This window comes from Gossypium hirsutum, chromosome A05 (genome assembly GCF_007990345.1).
Source record: "Gossypium hirsutum isolate 1008001.06 chromosome A05, Gossypium_hirsutum_v2.1, whole genome shotgun sequence".
NCBI classification, from domain to species: Eukaryota; Viridiplantae; Streptophyta; class Magnoliopsida; order Malvales; family Malvaceae; genus Gossypium; species Gossypium hirsutum.
Window position 1 is genome coordinate 6,048,056 of NC_053428.1, and position 26,325 is coordinate 6,074,380.

The window sequence follows — 26,325 nt, forward strand, 5'->3', positions numbered from 1 at the left end:
CAAAGTTAAATAGAAGAGTTTCGCCCCAAATCCTCTCATTTTACTATTATATTTAATTTTTTCAATAAGTGAGAAAATTCAAGTCACATCATTCCTAACAATACAAACACCTAAAACAGCCATTAAATTAACTATATTCTCACCTTAATTTTTTTTTATTGTGGGAAAAATATATAATCCATGTTCCAACAAAACAATTGTAATGATTAGTCTTCTATTTAATCATATCATTACATAAAAAAAGTTGCTCTCCCTATCTACACTTGTCTGCAACTATTTTGATGCTTTGTGTTTTTTTTTTAAGCACTTAATCAATAGTTATTCGTTTCTTTTCGCCCTAAGCCACTTGAGCATGAAAAAATGCGCCCTAGCTTTTTCTTATTCTTGATTGAATTTGATGGTGTCACCTTTCTTTTGGACAACTTTGTAATATAATCAGATTCCACTTTTGTACTTAATCCCTTCTCCCTTTATTAACCATAATCTTTGTTATCTTTAAAATAATAATATTCCCAATCGTAATTAGTGGCTAGCTGTACCACCATTTTTAAAAGGTCAATGCCAATGTACCACCAAAATACTACTGTATATATACATCATGTTATACATCACATGATAAGCATGGATTTACTCCTAACACTATACGCACTTATATAAAGACTGTAATATATATATATATATCATATTAAAGATCACATGAATAAGCATGGAATTACTCCTAACACTATATACACATTTACCCAAGACTGTATCCAGATCATTTGTTTACAGGTGATATATGTCGCCATTGATGCACAAATAATCTGCAGATTTTGGTGTAAAAAAGTTGCAGAATCATGATTATTTGTGAAAGATGCGTTGCTATCCCAATGAGATAATCAGTTTTAGGTAACCAATTTCAAGCTACTATTATAGATTGGTAGCTGACTGAATTCAGTTAATCAGTACATTATTTTTCCTTATACATCGTATATAACTAAGCATCTTGGCTATTGTTCAAATTCTTTTTCCCTTTGCCACAAAATATAGGGCAGCTGAGAGTGATAAGCTGAATATATTAGTTCCCAATGTAGAAATTCATATCATCATCATCAACTGCTTTCTAAGGTTCTGATGCTTAAACTAATCACATCCCATTTTGGTGCCTTAAAGTAATTAGCAAGATAAGAAATGATGGTAAGATGGTACTAATGAAGTACTCATTAAAACTTTAAAAAAAAGGGGGGGGGGAGGGAACAGTATTATATTATATCTCATTATATCTTAGGAATTTTCTTTTATGACGTTAAATATATTTTATTAAATTAGACAATGGTTAAAGTAGTGGATAGGGCACTTTGTACTGGGCCAATGCATTAATTCATCACTTTCAATCAAAGGTTAGCGTCCAAACTAATCTATTAAACTTAAGACTTTTGGCTCGGTGTTGGAATCTTTTGTCACAACACAATATGGATTAAAAATGAATAAATTAAAAGGGTCGAACATGGGTTGCCTTTCGCTGCCTGCAGCTACCCACTTGAAATATGGGATCTATGGCGTAGTTTCGCCAAGCTACCACATATATTTGTAATATCCCTTTCTTTTATGCATATTTGGGGTGTGCCCTCTAGTTTTTTTATTTTATTTTATAAGTCAAAACATGATTGTTGATAGGTTAGTTCCCAATAGTGTAACCAAATAGAAAAGGAGGCTATATGCAGAGACGCATGTGTTGCTCTCATGGCAGGTTCATGTGAAGTTAAAAAGATTTGACTCTATGGCATGGAGATCGAATCTCTTGGAAGGGAAATGACGTAGGAATTGTGCATTCTTCACTCTTGAGCATATTTCTTTGTTCTTTTGTCACACAGATTTCTTAAATTTAGTTTTGGTTTGACATGTGTATAGGCATGAGGCACTGGATTCTTTACTCATCACCTGTTGCTGCTTAGTCTCTATAACAATATGCTGTTATCTCGTTTTCTCTATTTATTTCTGGCAATATATATAATGGTAGGCCACTTCCAAGTTTATGCTTACTGTTTCGACACGTCTTCCATGCATCCAACACAACCGGAAACCTCAAACTACAGTATTCTTAGTGATGCAGCTTGTCATTGCCTTTAGGCCCATTTCTTGGTCTAAAAAACAACTGCAATAGCCGAAGCCCATTATCGAAGCCATTTTGGATCCCTAACGTAGCCCAAAATTTAGACCCAAATTTATCACTAAAAAACTGGTTCATCAAGGCGGGCTTTAGGGTCCCCCCAGTCATACCCAAACCTAACCCTGAAAATACATTTTAATTTTAGGCTGAAAAAAAGGAGCCACATATACTACCCTACCTGCCGTTACGGTACACGCCATGTGTACTTCCCCTGTCGTGCGTGCCTGAGTTTTGTTACTTTCTTCTGCTCTAGTAAGTTCATACATATTCTTTCTTTCGTATTTGTTACGGGTAGATTCTTCAACTACATATTCGAATTCAATCATTCATAAAACTTGCATTGTTTCTGTTGGGAGTGAGTCTTTATATGTTGCTTTCAGGTGCGAAAAGATTTGTTTATATCTCCGCTGCTGATTTTGGCTTGGCAGGCTATTTACTTAAAAGGATACCTTTCTGTTTGCTTTATCTGTTTTGTATATCGTTATTGTCTGATTTTAATATTTGATTCTTAGCATTCTGCTCGAAAAGTGGTAGATTAGCATATACATTGAAAACATTTATTTTGATAAGTAATGGAACATATGACTCAAGAAGTCTTGTGGTTCACTAGCTGATTAGTATTCTCTTTTTCTTGTCCTGTTTGGCGCAGAGAGCTGCTGACCAAATTTCCATTCGGAGATGGGTTTTGTTATTCACTTGCTGTAATTTGTGCAAATATTCTGCACTTAACTTCCACATTGCTTCTTATTTCCTTATTGCTAATGGTAAGCTTGCTAAGTAATAACATGAAACTATCACCATCTAGCAGTTATGGTTCTTTACATCACTTAAAGATTTTGCGTTTCTTATTGCAGGAGATTTTGAGGCATGGCTTCATTCATGGAACGCGCACTGTTGGAAGCATGATGTTACCTCTAGGCGTTATTTGTTCACCACTGTAATGGTAAATCCATGTGGTTTTAAATTTCTTTTTCTTCTGCATGTAGTCTTCACTTGATCTGTTCCCTCACCTAAACCAGCAAAAAGGTTGGGTCCAATGATGCATCCCAGTTTATAGGGAGTTGGTGAGAATAGTCGGCATTTGATGCATGATGAAATATGCCTAGGTGTAATGGTTCGTGGAAAATTTTCTCACAAGTCATCGACTAAGATCACTTGTATCTCTGCAGGTTCTTCAACATGCAAAACCATTGAACCAGCTACCACTAGTTGGACCCTTGTTCTCTCCTCCCGTTCATGTATCTTGCTGTTTCCAAGGTTGCAGTGAGAGCAGCAACTTATCCAGTTTTCCCCCCAGGCATCGTAGGTGTCAATGGAATGCAACAATTTAGCCAGCAAAGGTCAAGATAGATCAGTTGAACTTTGAGTTTTGCGCTGTTTCCTATTGTTTCCATCATGGCAAATATTGCTCGAGACACTCTTTCAGTTTTTGGAAAGTTACAGGCTTTGAAATAAACGAGTCCATGCCATTTGCAGAACACTCATCAGCACTCTCCGACAATGCATTTGCTGTCATCTGCATTTATGCGTAACATATTTTTGTCAGCGTGTGCATAACATGAAGACTATCTGCTGGGATAATATGAGCTTAAGCTTGTTTATTAAGAGGCAGTTAAAGTGATGAACTCACTGCAATTATGGGGATACGCTTTGGAGGTGTACAATCTGGTTGTAATGAATCAGAAGATGGTGAAGGCTTCTCTATCCCAGCCTTTGCTGCTTCATCCCAATTACCAGTTTCCTCAAAGGAACGAATCAATCTCGTTGTTTGAAGACCATCCATGACCGGCATGCACACATCCTGCAAGATAAAATTCGTAAATGGGTGCTAATAAACTCCAAGTCTTTCAGAACTCGAATGCAGACGTAAAACTTGAGCAGATTTAAACCCTGTAGAAAGCAACTCTTATATGCAGTAGGGAAGGAAAGAGAGGAAGGAATTACCATCAAGACAAGATCATAACTATGGTACTGAATTGCACGGACAGCTTCTACACCATTGTTCACAACATCTATTGTGTGGCCTAACTGCTTCATCATTGACCGCGTCACCATTACATTAATTTTATTATCTTCCACCAGGAGGATCTTTGGCTTTGAGATAGAATTTGATGCTTCTCGGCTGCTGTTTAAAGTGGACTGAAAACCGCTGTCAGATCTCTCCTGCCTCTCCGCTGGTAGCTGGGGCTCAGTTATCTTCACTTTCACATCCACCTCTCTGCTTGTCTCTGAGCAACTTGACACATCTCTGGTAGAAACTCTGTTCTCAGCATTTACAACATTGTGATGATGCTCGTCTCTGCAAATTGCACTTTCATTATCGTGGTCTGGGCTGTGACTAAATGAACTTTCAGGCTCAGGTGATATCTCTAAAGCTTCAGCAACAGAACAAGCATCCTCAACTAAATCCATCTCCTTTGTTTGACCATTACTCATGGGAAATGAATAGCAATTCTCTGAGAACCCATTAATTTTATGCGAATTCACATAGCCAATATTATGTGGTAATAAATTTTGGGTTCTGCTAGATCCATTAGAAGAAAATAGGGAACCCAAAGTACGTGGCTGGAATTGGAAAAAGCCAGCCGTTGCATCATCATCCGTAGCACCATGATCATCCATATCTGAGAGGTCGTCATCCGGGTCATCAGAATGATCACATGATAGAGAAACCTTGTAAGGTAAGATAAATGTAAATGTAGAACCGCAATGCACTTGGCTAGACACAGTGAGACGGCCGCCCATTAACTCAACCTGTAGCGAAGGCAAGGAATGTTAGGACTTAGTTTTGTACCAGCAAGAGTATCAATCAAATCTCTGCAAAAATCAACAACTTAAATCTTTCAAGTAAAATGAAAATATGCTTAAAATATATAGATTTACAAACTTCCCAACTTTTCAATGATCTGGAATTTAGCATTGTTGAGAGTAATGAGCTGTAAGTAAACACTGCAGATATTTTGGCATGTGAAGAGCAACAGTGTCTTAAAAAGGAACTAGAAGATGTTGAAAACTCGGAAAGAATCTATTTATATTCTAATATCAAATTATATGCTTTTCTTAATTGCAAAACTAGGATAGTTAGTTAAACTAGACCTACTGAGATTTATATCATAATTATCTGATCTGCTAAACTGTTTCTTTAAGCAGAAGCAAGAAGAGGGAAGGCAAATTGTATCAATTGTGGCGGGGGAAAAACATTATTGTTGATGGAAGGAAGAATTCACCAGCTGTTTACATATTGCGAGGCCCAGTCCTGTCCCACCATACTTACGGGCATGATCGGCACTGACTTGCATGTACTTCTTAAAAAGTGTGGGTAAAGCATTTTCTGTCGCAGACACAGGAGAATGTATCAAGTTCTAACAAAACCTCTGGTTTCTTGTGATAATGCAAATGATTAAAGACAAGCATATTCATGTACCAGGTATGCCAATTCCAGTGTCATATACATCACAGCGAATCCAAACTGTTGTTTCAGGTAATTCTGCTTGCTCCTCGGTTACATCTATTGTTCCATTCGTTACTGGAGTACCACGTTCACTTTGTGAACGGTCTTGGCAAGAATCTTCGTGTTTCTTACCACGAAATCCTCTCTGATCACTGCTAGTTTGAGACGTTGATGTACATGTCTCTTCTTTCGGTACATTAGTTGTGGATTGATTAGCAGTTGATCCAGCAGACCCGTTCTGAGATCCTTCTTTTGCAAAAGGCGGCTCGGGGACTACATAAAGTTTTACTCCTACCTTTCCTTCATGTGTAAACTTGATCGCATTGCTGAAGAGAAAGAAAGGTTGTTCACATAACATGCAAGAAATGAAAGTAATGAATACTAATCATTCAGGAAGATTTTCTCAGCATAGTTGTCAGAACCATTCAGTTCCTAATGACAAAAAAAACTAAGTTCATAGTTGCTGGAACACATGACATTTAATTCTCTAAACAATCAGTTACACACAATGTTTTCATGATAATCTATAGGAAAGTTGAAACATGTGTTTTTGTAGTTCAATACCTGATCAAGTTGGTGAGAATTTGTCGAATTCTTAGCACATCTCCTATGACCTGAAATCAATGCATAAAGCTCCACAAAATGGGGGAGGATGAAAAAAGAAATTTAATTTTTTTAAATAAAATACTCGAAGGAAATGTGTCACAAGACTCTTACCTCAATAGGAACATCATCTGCTACATTTCCTTCCAACGTAAGAATCTTCCGCAATGATGCTGCAGCTGTCTGGAGAACATGCTTTACAACCTCTCTCGGTCGGAATTTTGTAGCCTCCAACTTCATGACACCTAAAGAAACAGAGAAAAGAAGACACATTTAGAAATTCTGATATATGAGAAAAATAAAATTCCATGATGGGGGGCATCCTATATTGAGATAAAAAAAAGTATGATGTGATTGTGAATCAGAAATACGACTTTCTAAACATGAACCGCAAATATCACACTTTAAGACCAAATCTCTCACACTTGTTGCTATATATAGTACTACACTGTTCAACTTGTGATTCATATGTGATGAGCAAAATAATGAGATTAAAGAAATTAATATACACAATTGAATATTTAAAAATAACACGAGAATGAGATTTTTATGCAATTTTGGAGTAAAATCCAAACCTGATTCAACCTTGGAAAGGTCAAGGATGTCATTTATAAGTTGAAGGACCAAATCTCCTGAAGATATCATAACATCTAACAATTGTCTTTGCTCTCGGTCAAGTTTGGTTGTGGCCAAGATCTCTGCCATGCTAACAACCCCAGATAGAGGAGATCTTATCTCATGAGACATGGTTGCCAGCATCTGTTTTGCACGCATTGTCTCCTCTAGAGAAAGTGTAAAAAGAGGGCAAAGCAGAGTTAAAGGTATAGCAAAAGAGTAATTCACAAATATTCAGTTGTCACTTAGTTGATGAACCTGTTATGTGTATGGTTCTGTTGAGTTCTGTTTCCTTTGCCTTTTGTACGGCAATCTCCTCTCGTATCTTTATCATCCTTTCCCTTTTCCGTACCTATACAATCAGAAACATAAATACGCATTTTTCGCCTTTTCAATTAATAGCTTAAACAACCAATATGAACAAACAGAATGTACCTGATCTGTTATATCCATGCCCATGTAATTTATACCAATAGTCTCCCCTGCCTTGCTGAAAACAGGTTCCACATATATCAAGAACGTTTTCGACCCAAATAGTTCTGTCTCAAATGTGATTTCTCTTTTTGCAGGCAATCCTTTATCCATCACTTCTTTTTTAAAATCCTGAGACTCCTTAACACCAGATCCAGTAAAAATTTCCACATCTGTTTTTCCTAAAATGTCCTGAAATGAGAACACGTTATAGTTCTTATGCCACTCACTGTAAATAAAAGGGACTGCAGAAGGAGAGGAAGTTACAATCAAAAACTATATTACGATAACAATCGTGCTCACAACCAATACTTCAACAAAAGATTATCAAACCTTGAATAAGAACTTCTGGTGCAATAAATTACCTCCTCTTGTAAACTTGGAAAATGGTTATAAATAAAGCGATACCGCAGCTCTTTATCCTGGTTGATCAAATAACAAGTTTCATTAGTTGAAAGATTATACTATGTCTCCTCATGCTTTGGCTAATTTTGGAAACTTTAGTTGATGATATCTCATCTACTGAAAAGATAAACTATTTAACAGCTTTTAAATTGACATTACTCAAAAGCTTAAAGCAATGAATTATGTGCATGGAATAAAGTTTAATTGTGAGGCAGCTTCTCATATCACTACATTTTTCTTGATTACCTGATGCCCAAACACAACGGGTGCAGTTTGAAGTACAAAATGTAAGAAATTATCTGCTCTTTTAAGAACTTGGGACAACTCTTCTACTGGTGAAGACTGTTTTTCCAGATTTTTTATGCTTTCCTGCAACTTTTCCATGAGTAGCTGCTCTCTCTGCATGCTTGCTTCCAGCATTTTCTCCAAGTGCGTGGCTCGCTGCTTCCAGTATATGACAGTATCATACTCGGCATCAATTTCAACTCTTTTACTTGGAACCATAATATTATTTTTCCTCCGAGGAACTTCTTGCCATATATCATAAATGCCATCCAGTATGGAAATCGGGCGTTTATCTCCTCCATACCTTTCCTCGAAACGATGTTCCTCCAATATCTCTAATTTCTGGAGCTCAGATTCCTCTCTTTGTCTGCTTAAATTGTCAAGTTCTTCTCTAAGAAGACGAACAGCATTCGCTTGCTTATATTCCCAGTGTTTTACAAGGTATGCTAACTGAGACGAGCCCTTGTCTGTATAATTAGTTAGCTCTATAAGATGTTGGAAATCAACTATGGTTGGCTCCCCCACAATTGTTACCTCTTCCAACATATCTTGGTCACCTCTTGGGTTTTCTACATTAAACTGCTTCCCAGCTTCATGTTCAATATCTTCAGGCCACATTGAAGAAAGGACTTCGACGTCCATGTCTTCAATTGGATCGGTCTCCATCTTACAAACCATGGAAATCAGTTAATTACAACCTGTTTGAACTGTTGAGGACATAAATCAACATCAATAGATCACCAATCTATGCTTCTCGTACGTCTCTATAAATCATCTTTTAATCAGAGCAGATCCTGCAACATAAAGTATCGAGCTTGAGCCTTCAACATAAAGTCAATAAACCATTGATTCTAAGATTTGTCCAGCTTTACTGCTTCATTTCAAGTCAAATTTTATTTGAAAGCGAATTAAATGACAAAGATGTGTAGCTCTCGGAACAGAAAATTGTAGAAAACCATGGCAACCAGAGAAAGAAAATAATAGATATGTTGACTGAGGTGGAAAAACAGCGATTGGACACGAAATAAACGGTAGAAATCTCTTTATTCGACGGAAATATAAATTCCAAAAGTTGATAGAATTTTATATATTAAAAAGATGAAAAGAAAAGCTTTGAAAGTTTCAAGGGAAAGGAATCAGAGATTCAAAGTCATGCTGGGGAGAAGAAGCTAAATTTCGCTAAACATTTTGATCATTGATCATTAGCAACAGCTCACATTCTAAACCAGAAGTAAAAGGGAAGTCATCGGAATTCAAGATAATGATCCTGAAAAAAGTGCAAGATTCATTAAACAGAACAACCGAGGATAAGTTTATCCAATAGATACGAGTGAACAAACACACTACGTGTTTTCCTTTTCCTTTTTCTTAAATAAAAGCGAATTAGGCGATCAATTAAGATTAAGCAAACACAAACAAACCACATTAGTAAGCTAACCTTTGAGATTGAATCACATACAGTTCTGAAAATAACAAAGCCTTGACGGATAAGAAGAACAAGCAACAGGTTGACGACAACATCCAAAACTCAAAATATTTTTCACTGTAGATCTGAGGAATACCTTTTCTGTCCAGATATTCAGTCAACAGCCTTCAAATGCTAATGAATAACTCTTTTTTAATGCAAAAAAAAAAAAGAAGAAAAAAAAAACGAAAGGGAAGAAGAAAGGCTGAAGCGGGCAAGTTATAAGAGGAGAGAGAGAGAGGAGAGCATGTGACTGAAAAGAAAAACAAAAATGTAGGAGAAAAGAAGCCATGTGCGATCAGAGGTCAAAAACAATAGATAATTCTCTGAATCTTGCCTTCTTCTTTTTTCCTTAGTATTTTATATGTATGAAGTGTATTTTTGTGGGAGTTGTCTGCTTCTCACCGTGTGGAGGGGAAAAGGGAGAGGATTATTTTTTAAATTTGGGTGCCTTCGCTGTACGTATTATAACAATTGATATATGTTATCAGTAGCAAATGATGAATGTATTATTATGATTTTATAATGTGTATTTCCTTGTTGGAACATCAATAAAACGTTATCATTTCATCAATTCTAAAATAAATTCTTCTGTATCCATTTATCTTCTCTATCTCATTTTAAGTTCAATTAATTTATTTTAAAATTAAATTGCTTTTACTTTTTTATTTTTTTTATTTTCTTCTATCTTTAAAAACACCATCCACTCTTTCTTATACAAGAAATTTGAAACTAAATTTTCAAGTATTTGTTTTTATGGGAAAATTTATTTTAATATGTTTATCTCTTTAAAAATTAATTAAGTGACAGTTTTATTGGTGTCTAAAAATTAAAGATGTTAGAATTATTGTAATATAATTTTTTTATTAATGATATGTAACGTAAATTTTAAATATATAAATAAATTAACTTTATATATTTAAGGTAAATTATTATTGATATATATCATTATATATAACTATGTTATTATAATATATAATATGTGTTATACCACCTTTGCAAATCACCCTATTAAGCACACTTTTACCATCGACTACCTTCGTCAAAATGAGATTAATTGGCACCCTACATCTAGAGGCCCTTCCATATAATATGCTTACAATGGCATCTCATATCTCTCGTATAAAAGCTCTCTAGTTCAATAAATAGGCCTATGTTACAATTTTCACACTCTACTCTACAACCAATCTTTCTCGCCATTTCTCCTCCTCCTTTGCTACTTCTCTTTGACAGCTTTTCGTCTTTTGCACCTCGCCAACTTTTTTTCTTATTAATTCTTTGTATTAACAAGTTATTATAGTAATTAATAAACATTTTAATCCAATTTCAAGGGATACTAAATTAGACAAGCCTCGTTTAATATTGCCTAAAAAGATTAAAGAAATATCAGTTTATAAATCAAGTAAAAATTAAAATAAACAAAAATACATTGATATATTTTTTTCATAGAAATGAATATTTTTAAAAATCAATAAAAACACTATGAGAGGTTAGAACTGCCTTAACTGGGTTTAATCATAAGCAAATTGTGGATTATTGTGATACAATCCCTTTCTTTCACTATATTATAAACATGTGTCTGAGTATTGTATAGAAAATTTTGATGCATGTGCCTTTTAGAGAGAGAAAAAAAAGACATGATTAAATATGTTTAATATCATGTTTAAACTAATATGTAATACTTAAATTGATAAATAAGTCTAAGATATGATTAATAAAAATATTGATACTTTCAATACTTAATTAGAATATTTTAAAGTTTACATCAATATTTTGAAGGCATTTAATGCTATTAACCTCAAAATTCAAATAATTTAATTTTTTAATAAACAAATGTACTTAAAATTACACATAACTTCTTCTCAGCTCTTAAATAAAAGAAAAAATATATTTTATTATATTCAAAATTACATTTTTTTATACTGACAATAAAAATAATATCAACGAAGTAAAACAACTTAATTTCTTTTCTATCCACCTGCCATCACTCTCTTTTATAACTAACTAAATAACCTAAAGAAATACTTAAAAAGACATTGCTAGGTTGGCATAAAATCATGCACTAAATTTTCAAATTCTAGCTGGCAGTTCTTTGAGATAAGTAGTTGAAAATAAACGGTGGTTTCTAATTGGACCTGGTCCATTTCCCAACCGTTACAAGAAAGAAAATTAAAAACAACAAATTTTCCTTGAAAAAAATAAATGACTAGGGATTCGAGCATTGTTAAATAAAGGCTGCACAAAAACTCAAGGATTGAACGGAAGCAGGCGGCCCAAGCTTTTCTTTTCTGCCAGCAAAACTAAAGTAGTCCATTCATTTATCTTCCAATCATAGATTTTCCCCTGCTCACCTGGTCCTGACCGACCATTGTTTTTGCGGTTTTCTTTATATATTTTTTAAATTTAGAAATTAATTTTTATATTTTAATTTTAAAAAATTTAATATTTTTATTTTTAAAATTTCAAAATTTATATTTAACTGTCAAAAGCTGTTTAAAGTATGTGTTGAAATTTGTATAAAAATTAAATAATGTTTGATTAAAATAGTAAAATTAAATATTTTAAATTAATTGTATTATGAATTTAATTTTCATAATAATTGAATTTTTATCAATTCTATATAAAATATAAAAGGACCCCTAATAATAATAAAAATAATTCATTTTATAAAAGAGTATTTTAGTAATTTTCCAATTATTTTGATATTTGATCCATTTGTTAGATTTAAATATAAGTATAGATATATAGATAGTAAAATAAGGCTTTCCTTAGAAAGAAAAAGGAACAAAGCTTTGCTGGTATGGTTAAAACATAAACGACTGGCACAATTTTATATCTAAAAGATAACCGATGAGTTATTTGCAACTTAAATCCCTCTGTATTTTTTATAAGTCCTTTTCACCTTTTATGTTTACTAATTTAGTTTTATAGTTATTCTCAATTTAAAAATAACTTAATAGTATTATCTACATTAGGTTCTATATGTTTTTAATTACTTGTGAAAAATATTTTTCTCATTTTTTTAAAATTTTTATTTATAAAATTCTAGTAACATAAAGATGTTAATCTCTATATATTAATACTTAACATATAACTTTAAATAATTAATAGATAGATATTATTATATTTAATTTTTTTACTAATAAATATTAAAGAACTCAAGAAGTAAATTTATTAATCGATAAAGAATGTAATCGTGCCCGAGATAAGAAATCAATATGTAAATTCGCTTGTATGATACTGTAGCGCGTATTGAATTGTGTGAACTTAAGATTTAACTGTATAAAAAATATTTTAAAAACTACATTTATTTTCAGATATAAAATTAAAATTTAAGTATATTAAAAGAAACCAAATTTATTTTTTTAAATATCATATTAAAAACTATATTTTAAATAAATTGAAGCCATTTTGGATCCCTAACGTTACGTAGCCCAATAATTAGACCCAAATTTATCACTACAAAACTGGTTCATGTAGGCGAGCTTTTGGACCCACCCACTAAGACCCAAACCTAGCCCTGAAATACTCTTTAATTATAGGCTAAAAATGAGCCACATATACTACCCTACCTGTCGTTACCGTTACGCGCCATGTGTACTTCCCCTGTCGTGCGTGGCCGAGTTTTATTAGAGACTTTTGCCCTTTTTCTCATAGATGCTGAAAAAAGCAACCTCCAATTTGTGAAGCAAGGTTTCAGAAAAATTCAAATTCACAAAAGAGAACGATCGAAAATACCACTAGTATTTTGAAATAAGCTCCAATCCATGGCTAAACGGTTGATCTATTCCAGACTCTCACTCTCTAGACTCTCGTAAGTTCATATTCTATCTTTTGCTCCTTTGATTCGTATTTGTTACGGTTAGATTCTTCAGCTACATATTCGAATTCGACCATTCTTGAACTGTAAGAACCTATACACAATTCCTTATTTTCTTTTCCATTTGTCGGAATCTGAATTCCTCTGATTGCACTATAATGTTAGCATAGGTTTTGTTCTGTGGAGATGAAAAAGTTGAAATTTTTTGTTCTTTATTGTTGCCGAATGGATTAAGATTTTTTATTTGCACGGCTTCTCCTTTGCAATAAAACAGTGCAATGGGTGGACCCAAGAATGGAAGATTTCTTTCAACAGAGTCTAACAAGATTGATGAGCCTTTTAAAGTTGAAGAAGCAGAGACCGTGAATGTACCTCCTCCTCCTTCTGAGAAGGTGCTAGTTAGAACTTTTGGACCTATATATTGTCATTTTATTAATGTCGGGTTCTTTTAATTTATTATTGTGCATGCATTACTTTCGACTTATTGTTATATTGTTCATTTTAGCTGCTCGTGTTGGGTGGAAATGGATTTGTTGGCTCCCATATCTGTAGGGAAGCTTTGAACCGTGGTCTGGCTGTTGCAAGCCTCAGCAGGTATTCTAATTTTATTTCCAGGATTTCTTTATAGAACATTATGTTTATTTCTCATGTGGGCTCGGTTTAGCAATGAAGCTCATGAACTAATGGAGTTTGCAGCTATTTTATCTTGCATGATGAGAGTACATAAGAAATTTCAAATATATGATTGTTGCACAATGTTTTTCAGAATTAAATTTTCAAATATCATGGAAAGTGACCAGTCCTTTTAACTTTAGGGGCATCTAATTTCGTACTCTTTAGCTGGAAATATTCATCTGGACGCTTTCTGCTGTTATTTGCATCTGTATTAGAAAGATTGCTTATTTACTATCCCCCATGATATGCTTCCTGTTCTTGTTACAAATATGCTCTGCTCATTACGCTAATGCTTTCTGGTACAATGTTCAAAATTTAGAGCCTAGGTAATGATACCCTACATCATTTGTATGTGAAGATGCCTAATATTTTTCTGCTGCTTTCCATTTTCGTCAATTACTGGTATTTCTTCAACCCCTTAATTTGGTTGCTTCTTTCTATTAGGTCTGGCGGATCATCTTTACATGACTCTTGGGCTAAGAATGTGACATGGCATAAAGGTTTCTTTCCTTTATTTGCTTTGCTAGATGTTATTGGTTGCATGTTGTGACATAGCTAACATGTTACTTCCAATCAGGGAACCTTCTTTCTTCTGATTCGTGGAAGGAAGCTCTGGATGGAGTTACATCTGTTGTATGTAGTCCCTTTATTCTGCAGATGACCTAACATCCAAAAATCAAATCTGAGCTAAATTTACTTGCACGGCTATACACAATGGTTCCATATTTTAATTATGGCATTCATATTACAATTTCCTGGTTACTTGCAATTTAATTTGAATCTTACTCTCTTCTTCGACACTCTCTTTTTTTCCTGCTAATTAAGTTTAATTTTTTAGATCTCTTGCATTGGCGGTTTTGGATCTAATTCATATATGTATAAGATTAATGGGACTGCAAACATCAATGCTATCAGAGCTGCTGCAGATAAAGGTATATAGATTATTGATCTGTGATGTGTCTCCTTTTGTGACTAATTTCACCCCTTCTGGGAAAAAGAAAAGGGAAAGGGAGAAAAAATTAACAAAAACTTCAAATGCGTCAGTGTTTTGTTTCTGTGTGCTTTTCATTTTTATTTCTGGGCGATTGCCACTAGTAACTTCTTCTTGGACTTTTTACCTTGTTTCTGTTGGGGTTGACTTTTTATATTTTGCTTTCAGGTGTGAAAAGATTTGTTTATATCTCCGCTGCTGATTTTGGCTTCGCAAACTATTTACTTAAAGGATATTACGAGGGGAAGGTACACTTTTCTCTTTGCTCTCGATTCCTGATGACCATTTGCTCAGGTGTCTGTTTTGCATAACATTATTGTCTGATTTTATTCTTAGCATTCTGCTCAAAAAGTGGTAGATTAGCATGTACATTGAAAACTTTTCTTTTGATAACTGATGGAATATATGGCTCAAGAAGTCTTGTGGACTGCCTGCTGATGGAAAATTCTCTTTTTCTTTTCCTGTTTGGCTCAGAGAGCTGCTGAGACAGAGTTACTCACGAAATTTCCGTATGGAGGTGGGTTTTGTGATTCACTTGCTGTAATTTGTGCAATATTCTGCACCTAACTTCCACATTGCTTTTTATTTCCTCTTCTATTGCTAATAGTAAGCTCTGATAGTTTTGGTTTGGCTGGTAGCTTGCTAGTAATAGCATGAAACTATCATCATCTAGTAGTTATGGTCCTTTACCCTTTAAAGATTTTGCATTTTCTATTGCAGGAGTGATTTTGAGGCCTGGCTTCATTCATGGAACTCGCACTGTTGGAAGCATGAAGTTGCCTCTAGGCATTATTGGTTCACCACTGGAAATGGTAAATCCATGTGGTTTTAAATTTTACTTGCCTTCTGAATGTAGTAAGTATTCATTTGATCTGTCCCCTGACCTAAACCAGCAAAATGAATGGGTCCAATGATGCATCCTAGTTTGTAGGGAGTTGGTGAGAGTAGTCGGGCATTTGATGCGTGAAGTGTGCCTAGGTTAACTGCAACGATCCGTGTCGGTGCATAAGCTTGGTGGAAATTTGTGTCTGAAGTTATCAACTAATAAGATCACTTGTATCACTGCAGGTTCTTCAACATGCAAAACCATTAAACCAGCTACCACTAGTTGGACCCTTGTTCACTCCTCCTGTTAATGTTACGGCGGTTGCCAAGGTTGCAGTGAGAGCAGCAACTGATCCAGTTTTTCCCCCAGGCATCGTAGATGTCTATGGAATACAACGATTTAGCCAGCAAATGTCAAGATAGATGAGTTGAAATTTCAGTTTTGCGTTGTTTCCTTTTTTTCAGTATAAAGCTATTGAAGGTATTTAAGTGGAGGATTGTAAATTCTTGTAATGGTTGCTGCTGCGTTTAATGAAGGAAACAAGGTCAATAGTCCACTCACTCGGGTTCAATAAAATTTCAGGCATTAGCCTCTATTATAGTGGAAGGAGTTTAAAAAGGCTGTTTTGTGCTTTCGAATGAAGCATTCCCATGATTTTACTCAACAAAAAATCTCCCTTTATCTCCATCTAAATATAAAAGGTCTTTTCTTTACTATATATGCGTATTGCTCTGTTTCAGAACATCTTTTGGAATTTATTAATATTTTATTCATAAAATATTAAATAAATGAGATCGTAATATTTATTAATTATAAAATATTCATCATTTATATTATTTATTAGATTAGTTAAAGTTTAAAGAAATTAATAATTATATACATTATGCTCCGTTGTACAATGTATCGATTGGTGTGATTGCAGTTGAGCAAAACGAATCAGTATAATTAATACATGTCGATATTTTCACTAATGTCAAGAAAGGATTGATTGTTCTACTTTAATATTAAAATGATTAGAACCAATGCGAAACTAACGAAGGTTGTGTTGGATTTTTGGACACATTTTACCTTGCTCTCTTACTTTTATTATTAAATTAGTCTTTTTATTATTAAATAAATTAATTTCATTAATATATAATTAAAAAGAATAAAATTAAATCAAAATAGAAATAAAGTTAATGCTTGTTGTTTAAAAAATGACATGAAAATTATTTTTTATTTACAGTTTCATCCACATAATTGTAAAAAAAATTTCAAAATATTATTTCATTTAACAGTGAAGATATTTTTTAAACAGTAAATATTAATTTTATTAAAATTTAATTTAATTTAATTATTTTTAACGATAAAAAATAATTTGATTCAAATATTAATTTAATAAAGAGAACTAGTAGAGACATTCATCGGTATTTAAATTATAGTAGCATTAGCCGGAGCATTTGGGGCTTGTAGGAGTCCAGTATGAGTACCCAATGAGAACAAAAAATCAATTTAAGAAAGCACGAGTCAGACTTATGAAAAGGCTCCATTAAATGTATCTTCTTGCCGGGAGAAAAAGAAACACGAAGCAGTTTTCCATATTGATAAAGGCAGTGAAGGACTGGAAGAAGCAAAGAGGAAGGGGAAAGGAAATAGAGAATGAATCATAATCGGCAATCCAACGATGGGAAGCATGATGATGACTCTGCTCTCTCCGATTTCCTTGCTTCTCTCATGGATTACACTCCCACTGTACTCTTTTTTCTTTTTTTCTTCAAAAGAAGGGAATTCCTATAATTACGTTTCTGAACCCTTTTTTTTTTTTTCAAAATTCATTGCAGATACCTGACGAACTGGTGGAACATTACTTAGCCAAGAGTGGTTTTCAATGTCCCGATGTTCGATTGTAGGTTTTTCTCTCTCCCTTTTTTTTTTTACTTTCCATTTCCTTTTATCCTCTGTTTAGCTGCCCAGCCGGAAATTTTCAATAAAGTATTTTCTTTTATATATAAAAATTTCAGTTAATCTTACAGCTTTTATTGGTCTTCATGACAGAGTCCTAATTTCAATTTTGCTTTCCTCGAATAGGGGTTCTTATCGTTCGTTAGGATGGTTCTAGGGTTCCGGGTAATGGAAAATTTATTCCTTCAATTTAATTATCGGTTGCCTTCCGAGTCACCCAACAAACTTCAATTACTGTACTTTGTGACGAAAAATGAGACACATGCAAACCACTAATTTCATGTAGTCCGTAAAATCCAAAAGAAAAGAAAGAAGCTTTATACGGTTGCTATATTGCTTGCGGTTCTATTGTTAAAAGAAAAGAGTGGAGTGTTGGGCATGATATTTCCATTAATTCTAGCTTTATATTTTGCTTTTGCAGAATAAGGCTTGTAGCTGTTGCTACTCAAAAGTTCGTTGCAGAGGTTGCAAACGATGCACTTCAGTATGGCACCAAATACTTTTTAACTTTTCTTCCTCTGTGTGTTTTTTCCATGAAGGGACAAAATAGTGTTGCATAACTTTCTACACTGTTACATCATTTGGAAGTTCTTGCATAGAAGCTTTAAGTTTCTTATGTGCAATGGAAATGTTTATCGAAAAGAGTAAATCTTTTGGGTAGTATCAGTTTGGGTTCGCTCGTCTCAAAGTTAGTTTGATTATGACAATTTTCGATCCTAATAATGTAGGCATTGCAAGGCAAGACAGGCTGCAGTTGTGAAGGACAAAAGGGAGAAGCAGCAAAAGGTGATATCCTTTGATGCTTGTTTTTAAAGTTTCCGAATTCCTTTCTCGGTATGTCTGACCCTGTTGTTGCAACAGGATAAACGCCTAATCTTGACAATGGACGACCTCTCCAAGTCATTGCGTGAGGTAGGCATTCCTGTGACTTGTTCAGATGTTTTAAAAAAAATTGGTCATGCCTTTTTGTTTTTCGTCTTCAACAGCTAAAGAGTATTAATTTCTCTCATCATTTTCGATTGATATCCAGAATTATTTGATTTTGTGTTCTTTGAATGAGCAGTATGGAGTGAATGTGAAGCAGCAGGAGTATTTTGCGGATAGCCCTTCAACAGGAATGGACCCTGCTACTAGAGATGAATAGTTGGAGTTAGAATTATGTTATTACTTTGTTGATGCTGCTGGAAACCTCCTTTATGGCCCTTTATTACTTGATTGCTCAGCTTAATAGACTCGATTAACATTTACATTGCTGTGGCTAATAATATTTCCAGTCAATGTGTATGTGAAAATTACATTTTTTTTCCCGTTAATTGGTGGTCTAAAGAGAAGCTTTTGTTACCTCATTCCCGAAAATAAGTGACATTCAACTATACAATCTATATTAATGAAATGCTAATGGCTTAGATGAAGATGATATATTGACAAAACTTTCCTAACATGCTGCCATTTTTCTGTACATATCGCAATAATTTACAGAGGTGTCTCCATCAAGGCAAATATTGCTCGAGACACTCTTTCAGTTTTTGGAAAGTTACAGGCTTTGAAACAAACGAGTCCATGCCGTTTGCAAAACACTCTTCAGCACTCTCCGACAATGCATTTGCAGTCATCTGCATTTATGCATAACATATTTTTATCAGTGTGCATAACATGAAGACTATCGAGGCAGTTAAAGTGATGAACTCACCGCAATTATGGGCATATGCTTTGGAGGTGTACAATCTGGTTGTAATGAATCAGAAGATGGCGAAGGTCTCTCTATCCCAGCCTTTGCTGCTGCATCCCAATTACCAGTTTCCTCAAAGGAACGAATCAATCTTGTAGCTTGAAGGCCATCCATGACCGGCATGCAAACATCCTGCAAGATAGAGTTCGTAAATGGTTGCTAATAAGCTCTTAAAGTCAATAATGCAGCTTTCAGAACTAGAATGCAGCCGTGATATCTTTCAGACCGTAAAACTTGAGCAGATTTAAACCTTATAGAAAGCAACTCTAATATGCAGTAGGGAAGGAAAGAGAGGTAGGAATTCAAAGATCCTGAAGGAAGTACCATTAGGACAAGATCATAACTACGGCACTGAACGGCACGGACAGCTTGGGCACCATTGTTCACAACATCTATTGTGTGGCCTAACTGCTTCATCATTGACTGCGTCACCAATACATTAATTTTATTATCTTCCACCAAGAGGATCTTAGGCTTTGAGATAGAATTTGATACTTCTTGGCTGATGTTTAATGTGGACTGAGAACCGCTGTCAGATCTCCCCTGCCTCTCAGCTGGTAGCTGAGGCTCACTTATCTTCACTTTCACATCCACCTCTCTGCTTGTCTCTGAGCAAGTTGACACATCTATGGTAGAAACTTTGTTCTCTGCGTTTACATCATTGTGATGACGCCTGCCTCTGCAAATTGCACTTTCACTATCGTGGTCTGGGCTGTGACTAAATGAACATTCAGGCTCAGATGATATCTCTAAAGCTTCAGCCACAGAACAAGCATCCTCAACTAAATCCATCTCCTTTGCTTGACCATTACTCGTGGGAAATGAACAATAATTCTCTGAGAACCCATTAATTTTATGTGAATTTACATGGCCAATATTATGTGCTAATAATTTTTGGGTTCTGCTAGATCCATTAGAAGAAAATAGAGAACCCAAAGTAAGTGGCTGGAATTGGAAAAAGCCATTCGTTGCATCATCATCTGAGTCACCATGATCATCCATATCTGAGAGGTCATCCGGGTCATCAGAGTCATCAGAATGATCACATGATAGAGAACCTTGTAAGGTAGGATAAACGTAAATGTAGAACCACAATGCACTCGGCTAGACACTGTAAGACGGCCACCATTAACTCAACCTGCAGAGAAGGCATGGAATGTTAGGACTTAGGTTTTGTACCGGTAAGAGTATCAATCAAATCTCTGCAAATATCAACAACTTAAATATTTCAAGTAAAAGAAAATGTGCATAGATAAATAGAATTACAAAATTTCCAGCTTTCATGATCAGGATTTACTATTGTTGATAGTAATGACCTGTAAGTAAATACTTCAGATATATTGGCATGTGCAAACCAACAGTGTCTTAAAAAGGAACTAGAAGGTGCTGAAGACTCTGAAACAATCTGTTTATATTCTAATATCAAATTATACGCTTTTCTTAACTGCAAAACTAGGATAGTTAGTTAAACTAGACCTACTGAGATTTACATCATAATTATCTGATCTGCTAAACTGGTTCTTTAAGCAGAAGCAAGAAGAGGAAGGCAACTGTATCAATTGTGGTAAAAAAACATTATTGTGATGGAAGGAAGAATTCACCAGCTGTTTACATATTGCGAGGCCCAGTCTGTCCCACCATACTTTCGGGCATGATCGGCACTGACTTGCATGTACTTCTTAAAAAGTGTGGGCAAAGCATTTTCTGTCACAGAGACAGGAGAATGTATCAAGTTCTAACAAAACCTCTGATTTTTTGCGATAATGTAAATGATTAAAGATGAGCAAACTCATGTACCAGGTATTCCAATCCCAGTATCATATACATCACAGCGAATCCAAACTGTTGTTTCAGGTAACTCTGGTTGCTCCTCAGTTACATCTATTTTTCCATTCATTACTGGAGTACCGGGTTCACTTTGAGAACGTTTTTGGCAGAACCTTCGTGTTTCTTACCATGAAATCCTCTCTGATCACCGCTAGTTTGAGACGTTGATGTACATGTCTCTTCTTTTGGTACATTAGTTGTGGTTTGATTAGCAGTTGATCCATCAGACCCGTGCTGAGATCCTTCTTTTGCAAAAGGGGGCTCTGGTACTACATAAAGTTTTACTCCTACCTTCCCTTCATGTGTAACTTGATGGCATTGCTGAAGAAAAGAAAGGTTGTTCACATAACATGCAAGAAATTAAAGTAATGAGAAGTAATAATCAGAAAGATCTTCTCAGCATAATTGTTAGAATCCTCTTTTCAAATAACAAAAGAACTAAGCACATGCCATTTAATTCTCTAAAAAATCAGCTACAAAAGATGTTTTCATGATAGTCTATAGGAAACCTGAAACATAAATCACGACTTCTCATAGTTCAATACCTGATTAAGTTGGTGAGAATTTGTCGAATTCTTAGCACATCTCCTATGACCTGAAATCAATATATAAAAGCTCCACAAAATGGGGGAGGATGAAAAAAGGAACTTTAATTTTTAAATTAAAAACTTGAAGGAAATGTGTCATATGACTCTCACCTCAATAGGAACATCATCTGCCACATTTCCTTCCAAGGTAAGAATCTTTGCAATGATGCTGCAGCTGTCTGGAGAACATGCTTGACAACCTCTCTTGGTCGGAATTTTGTAGCCTCCAACTTCATGACACCTAAAGAAATAGCGAAAGAAGATACATTTAGAAATCCCAATATATGAGAATAAAAACCTGCCATGATTGAGAGCATCGAATTTTGAGACAAAAAAGCATGATGTGATTGTGAATAAGAAATAGAACTTTCTAAACATGCACTACAAAGATCACATTTTAAGGCCAGATCTCTCAACCTTGTTGCTATATATAACTACTACACTGTTCAAGTTCTGATTCTTATGTAATAGTAGTATTTTATCATTCTCAACAGTGGTGCTGACCAAAATAATGAGATCTAAGAAATTAATATACACAGTTGAAAATTGAAAAATAACAGGTTTGAGCTTTTCATGCAATTTTGGAGTAAAATCCAGACCTGATTCAACCTTGGAAAGATCAAGGATGTCATTTATAAGTTGAAGGACCAAATCTCCTGAAGATAGCATGACATTTAACAATTGTCTTTGCTCTCGGTCAAGTTTCGTTGTGGCCAAGATCTCTGCCATGCTAACAACCCCAGATAGAGGAGATCTTATCTCATGAGACATGGTTGCCAGCATCTGTTTGCACGCATTGTCTCCTCTAGAGAAAGTGTAAAAAGAAGGCAAAGAAGAGTTAATTCAGCGCTTTAAAAAGTATAGCAAAAGAGAAATTCACAAATATTCAGTTGTCACTGAGTTGATGAACCTGTTATGTGTATGGTTCTGTTGAGTTCTGTTTCCTTTGCCTTTTGTACCGCAATCTCCTCTCGTATCTTTATCATCCTTTCCCTTTTCCGTACCTATACAATCAGAAACATAAATATGCATTTTTCTCCATTTCAATTAGTAGCTTAAACAACCAATATGAACAAACAGAATGTACTGATCTGTTATATCCATGCCCATGTAATTTATACAATAGTCTCCCCTGCCTTGTAAAACAGGTTCCACATATATCAAAATGTCTTCGACCCAAATAGTTCTGTCTCAAATGTGATTTCTCTTTTTGCAGGCAATCCTTTATCCATCACTTCTTTTTTAAATCCTGAGACTCCTTAACACCAGATCCAGTAAAATTTCCACATCTGTTTTTCCTAAAATGTCCTGAAATGAGAACAAGTTATAGTTCTTATGCCACTCACTGTGAATAAAAGGGACTGCAGAAGTGAGGAAGTTACAATCAAAAACTATATTAGGACCAATCGTGCTCACAACCAATACTTCAGCAAAAGATTATCAAACCTTGAATAAGAACTTCTGGTGCAATAATTACTCTCTTGTAAACTTGGAAAATGGTTATAAATAAAGCGGTACCGCAGCTCTTTATCCTGGAAGTCGACCAACAGGAAGTTTCATTAGTTGAAAGATTATACTATGTCTCTTCATACTTCAGCTAATTTTGGAAGTTGTACTCGTTGGATATCTAGTTATAGGCAAAAGATTCGAGTAGTAGCTCAAATCAGCATATGAGGATCTTAGCATAAATGATTAGTTGATGATATTATTGCTGAAAGATAACTAATTAAACTTTTAAATTGACATACTCAAAGTTCAAAGCAATGATAAAATGTCCATGGAATAAAGTTTAATGTGAGGCAGCTTCTTATATCAGTAATTTCTCTTATTACTGATGGCCGAACACAACCGGTGAGTTTGAAGTACAAATGTAAGAAGTTATCTGCTCTTTTAAGAATTTGGGGACAACTCTTCCACTGGTGAGGACTGTTTTTCCAGATTTTTATGTTTCCGTCAACTTTCCTTAAGTAGGTGCTCTCTCTGCATGCTTGCTTCCAACATTTTCTCCAAGTGCGCGGGCTCGCTGTTTCCAGTATATGACAGTATCTACTCAGCATCAATTTCAACTCTTTTACTTGGACCACACATTTTTTTCCTCCGAGGACTTCTTGCCAAATATCATAAATGCCATCCAGTATGGAAATCGAGCGTTTATTCCTCCATACCTTTCCTCTCGAACGATGTTCCTCCATATCTCTAATTTCTTGAGCTCAGATTCCTGCCTTTGCTGCTTAGATTGTCAAGTTCTTCTCTAAGAAGACGAACAGCATTCGCTTGTTATATTCCAGTGTTTTACAGGTATGCTAACTGAGACGAGCCCTTGTCGTATAATTAGTTAGCTCTATAGATGTTGGAAATCAATATAGTTGGCTCCCCCACAATTGTTACCTCTCCAACATATCTTGTCACCTCTTGGCTTTTCTACATTAAACTGCTTCCAGTTCATGCTCAATTCTTCAGGCCACATTGAAAAGGACTTCGTGTCATGTTTCAGTTGGGTCGGTTCCATCTCACAAATCATGGAAATCACTTACTACAACCTGTTTGAACTGTTGAAACACAAATGTCATCAATCGATCACCAATCTATGCTTCTGTATGGCCTATAAAGATCTTTAATCAGAACAGATCTGCAGAGAATGTTAATTTAGAATGTCATGTATCCATGCAAGGTTAAATTAAGAATATACGTAACGAGCTTTTATCCTTCAGAATAAACCAATTGATTCTAAGATTCTCCAGCCTTATACTTATTTCAATCAAATTTATTTGAAAGCGAATTACAAGAAAACGATGTGCAGTTCTTGGAAAGAAATTGTAGAAAACCATGCAAACAAGAGAGAAATAATAGATTGTTGACTGGTGCGGAAAAACAGCAATTGGAGACGAAATAAACAGTAGAAATTCTTTATTCGACGGAAGTCATATAAATTCAAAATTTGATAGAATTTTACATATAAAAAGATGAAAAGAAAGCTTTTAATTTTCAGGAGAAAGGAATCAAAAGATCAAAGTATGTTGAGGAGCAAAGTAATTTGGCTAAAGTTTTGATCACTGATCGTTAGCAACAGCTGAATTATATCACATTCGAAACCAAGTAAAAGGAAAGCGAATTTAATAAGAATTCAAGAAATGAAGCTGGAAAAGAGTTAGATTCATCAAACAGAACAACCGAAAACAGCGCCAACAATAAATATGATAATTTACCCAGTGAACCAATTACTACGCGTTTTTCCTTTTTTTTCTTAAATAAAACAAATTAGGCAATCAATTAAGATTAGGCAATACAAACAAACCACATAGTAAGCTAACCTTGAGATTGAATGACATCCAATCCTGAAAGAACAAGCTTGATGGAGAAGAAGAACAAGTAAAAGGCTGACGGAAACATCCAAACCAATGATTTTTCACTGTAGATTAGGAACAGCTTTTCTGTTCAGATATTCATCAACAGCCTTCAAATGCTAATGAATACTCTTTTTAATGCAAAAATAAAAAATAAGGGAAAGAAGAAAGGCTGAAGAGGCAATTAGAGAGGAGAGAGAAAACGAGTGAGAAGAGAGAGAGGAAGCATGTGATGAAAAGAAAAACCAAAAAAATATGTAGAGGCATTATGGGATGAAGGGGAATGGTAAGGGAGGGGGGGGATATTTTTAAATAGGAGCCTTGGCTCGCTGTTTTTCCCCCCGCCCGTTTTACTATGCTAGGTAAACGTATGGAACGGCGGTGATGCCGCGCAAGGTGATACAATATACGATGTTTAGCTTTTTATTTTAAAATATTACCATTTATAAAAAATTATTATTTTTAATTAAAAGAAAAACTAAAAGAATTAGTAAAAGAAAAAAAATTAAATTAAAATAAATTAAAGAATATTAATTTTATTGAATATAATAAATTATACTTGTCTTAAGTTTTCAATAAGTTACAAAATTAATAAATAAAGAATAAGAATCTATAAATTCTTAAAGGTACAAAGAATAAAGTAAGGGGATTTTGAAGGTATGGTGACAATAGATCACCTCTCCTTAAAATGTCCACAGTAAAAAATGTGTTTTTATAAAATTTTATAAGAACAAAATTGGTGGGATAAAAACTAACGAAAGGAAAAAAAATTCATGTATAAATAATTGCGACAAAACATGATTAAACAAAAACAATCGTGCATTAAACTCTCTCTAGTGACACATAAATACATTGAGTTAAGTGGTGCATTCCAATATTGTATATAGTCTTTCAATGTTGTAGTTGGCGATGTTTACATGTGACATTATCACTTTAAACGACTATGTTGAACTTTATATCATTTTTTTTCAAAATCACGATGGTGAAGAAAAATTTGATGAAATACGTTTCGATTTGTCATCTTGAGTGGCCTAACCATCGTTGCTTAAATTTTTATATAAGATTAACAATTTTTTCGATATAGGCTAACAACTTTAGCCAAATAATTCTCTCAATTTCTCAAGCCGTATTGTAATGTATC

At 34.5% G+C, this 26,325-nt stretch overlaps 3 protein-coding genes, 1 long non-coding RNA gene and 1 pseudogene across 15 annotated transcripts; 3 read left to right on the forward strand and 2 right to left on the reverse strand.

Annotated features, from left to right (window-relative positions):
• The first annotated feature begins 1,602 nt into the window (after positions 1 to 1,602).
• LOC107937934 (uncharacterized) lies at positions 1,603 to 6,006 on the forward strand. Of its 12 annotated transcripts, none has more exons than XR_005926976.1 (6): positions 1,782 to 1,796; positions 1,891 to 2,401; positions 2,799 to 2,913; positions 3,004 to 3,092; positions 3,319 to 4,830; positions 5,300 to 6,006. It is a non-coding gene; the product is annotated as an uncharacterized lncRNA (long non-coding RNA). The 12 variants fall into 12 exon arrangements; XR_005926969.1 differs by lacking the exon at positions 1,782 to 1,796 and having other exon boundaries at positions 2,388 to 2,913; positions 5,300 to 5,464; positions 5,577 to 5,630; positions 5,760 to 6,006; XR_001694794.2 differs by lacking the exons at positions 1,782 to 1,796; positions 1,891 to 2,401 and having other exon boundaries at positions 2,540 to 2,913; positions 5,300 to 5,464; positions 5,577 to 5,630; positions 5,802 to 6,006.
• LOC107937931 (histidine kinase 5) lies at positions 2,915 to 9,626 on the reverse strand. The gene is made up of 13 exons (XM_016870946.2): positions 9,418 to 9,626; positions 7,941 to 8,773; positions 7,655 to 7,711; positions 7,254 to 7,481; positions 7,077 to 7,170; positions 6,779 to 6,985; positions 6,318 to 6,448; positions 6,165 to 6,214; positions 5,574 to 5,926; positions 5,377 to 5,480; positions 4,094 to 4,903; positions 3,780 to 3,950; positions 2,915 to 3,665 (listed from the first exon to the last, which is right to left on the reverse strand). The coding sequence occupies exons 2-13, from the start codon at positions 8,655 to 8,657 to the stop codon at positions 3,543 to 3,545; spliced, it is 3,045 nt and encodes a 1,014-aa protein (XP_016726435.2). The 5' UTR covers positions 8,658 to 8,773; positions 9,418 to 9,626; the 3' UTR covers positions 2,915 to 3,542.
• Positions 9,627 to 13,072: 3,446 nt separating this feature from the next.
• On the forward strand, positions 13,073 to 16,356 carry LOC107937932 (uncharacterized protein At1g32220, chloroplastic). Its single transcript, XM_041113009.1, has 10 exons — positions 13,073 to 13,258; positions 13,539 to 13,656; positions 13,770 to 13,858; positions 14,384 to 14,439; positions 14,517 to 14,572; positions 14,778 to 14,871; positions 15,099 to 15,178; positions 15,405 to 15,447; positions 15,651 to 15,742; positions 15,999 to 16,356. Exons 1-10 carry the CDS (start codon positions 13,212 to 13,214, stop codon positions 16,176 to 16,178), a joined length of 855 nt encoding a protein of 284 aa, XP_040968943.1. The 5' UTR covers positions 13,073 to 13,211; the 3' UTR covers positions 16,179 to 16,356.
• A 798-nt stretch (positions 16,357 to 17,154) lies between these two features.
• LOC121203640 (transcription initiation factor TFIID subunit 10) lies at positions 17,155 to 19,038 on the forward strand. Its single transcript, XM_041113010.1, has 6 exons — positions 17,155 to 17,487; positions 17,577 to 17,641; positions 18,119 to 18,181; positions 18,426 to 18,483; positions 18,559 to 18,609; positions 18,761 to 19,038. The coding sequence occupies exons 1-6, from the start codon at positions 17,395 to 17,397 to the stop codon at positions 18,839 to 18,841; spliced, it is 411 nt and encodes a 136-aa protein (XP_040968944.1). The 5' UTR covers positions 17,155 to 17,394; the 3' UTR covers positions 18,842 to 19,038.
• Positions 19,039 to 19,100: 62 nt separating this feature from the next.
• Positions 19,101 to 24,361, reverse strand: LOC121229260 (histidine kinase 5-like; annotated as a pseudogene).
• Between the last annotated feature and the right edge of the window lie 1,964 nt (positions 24,362 to 26,325).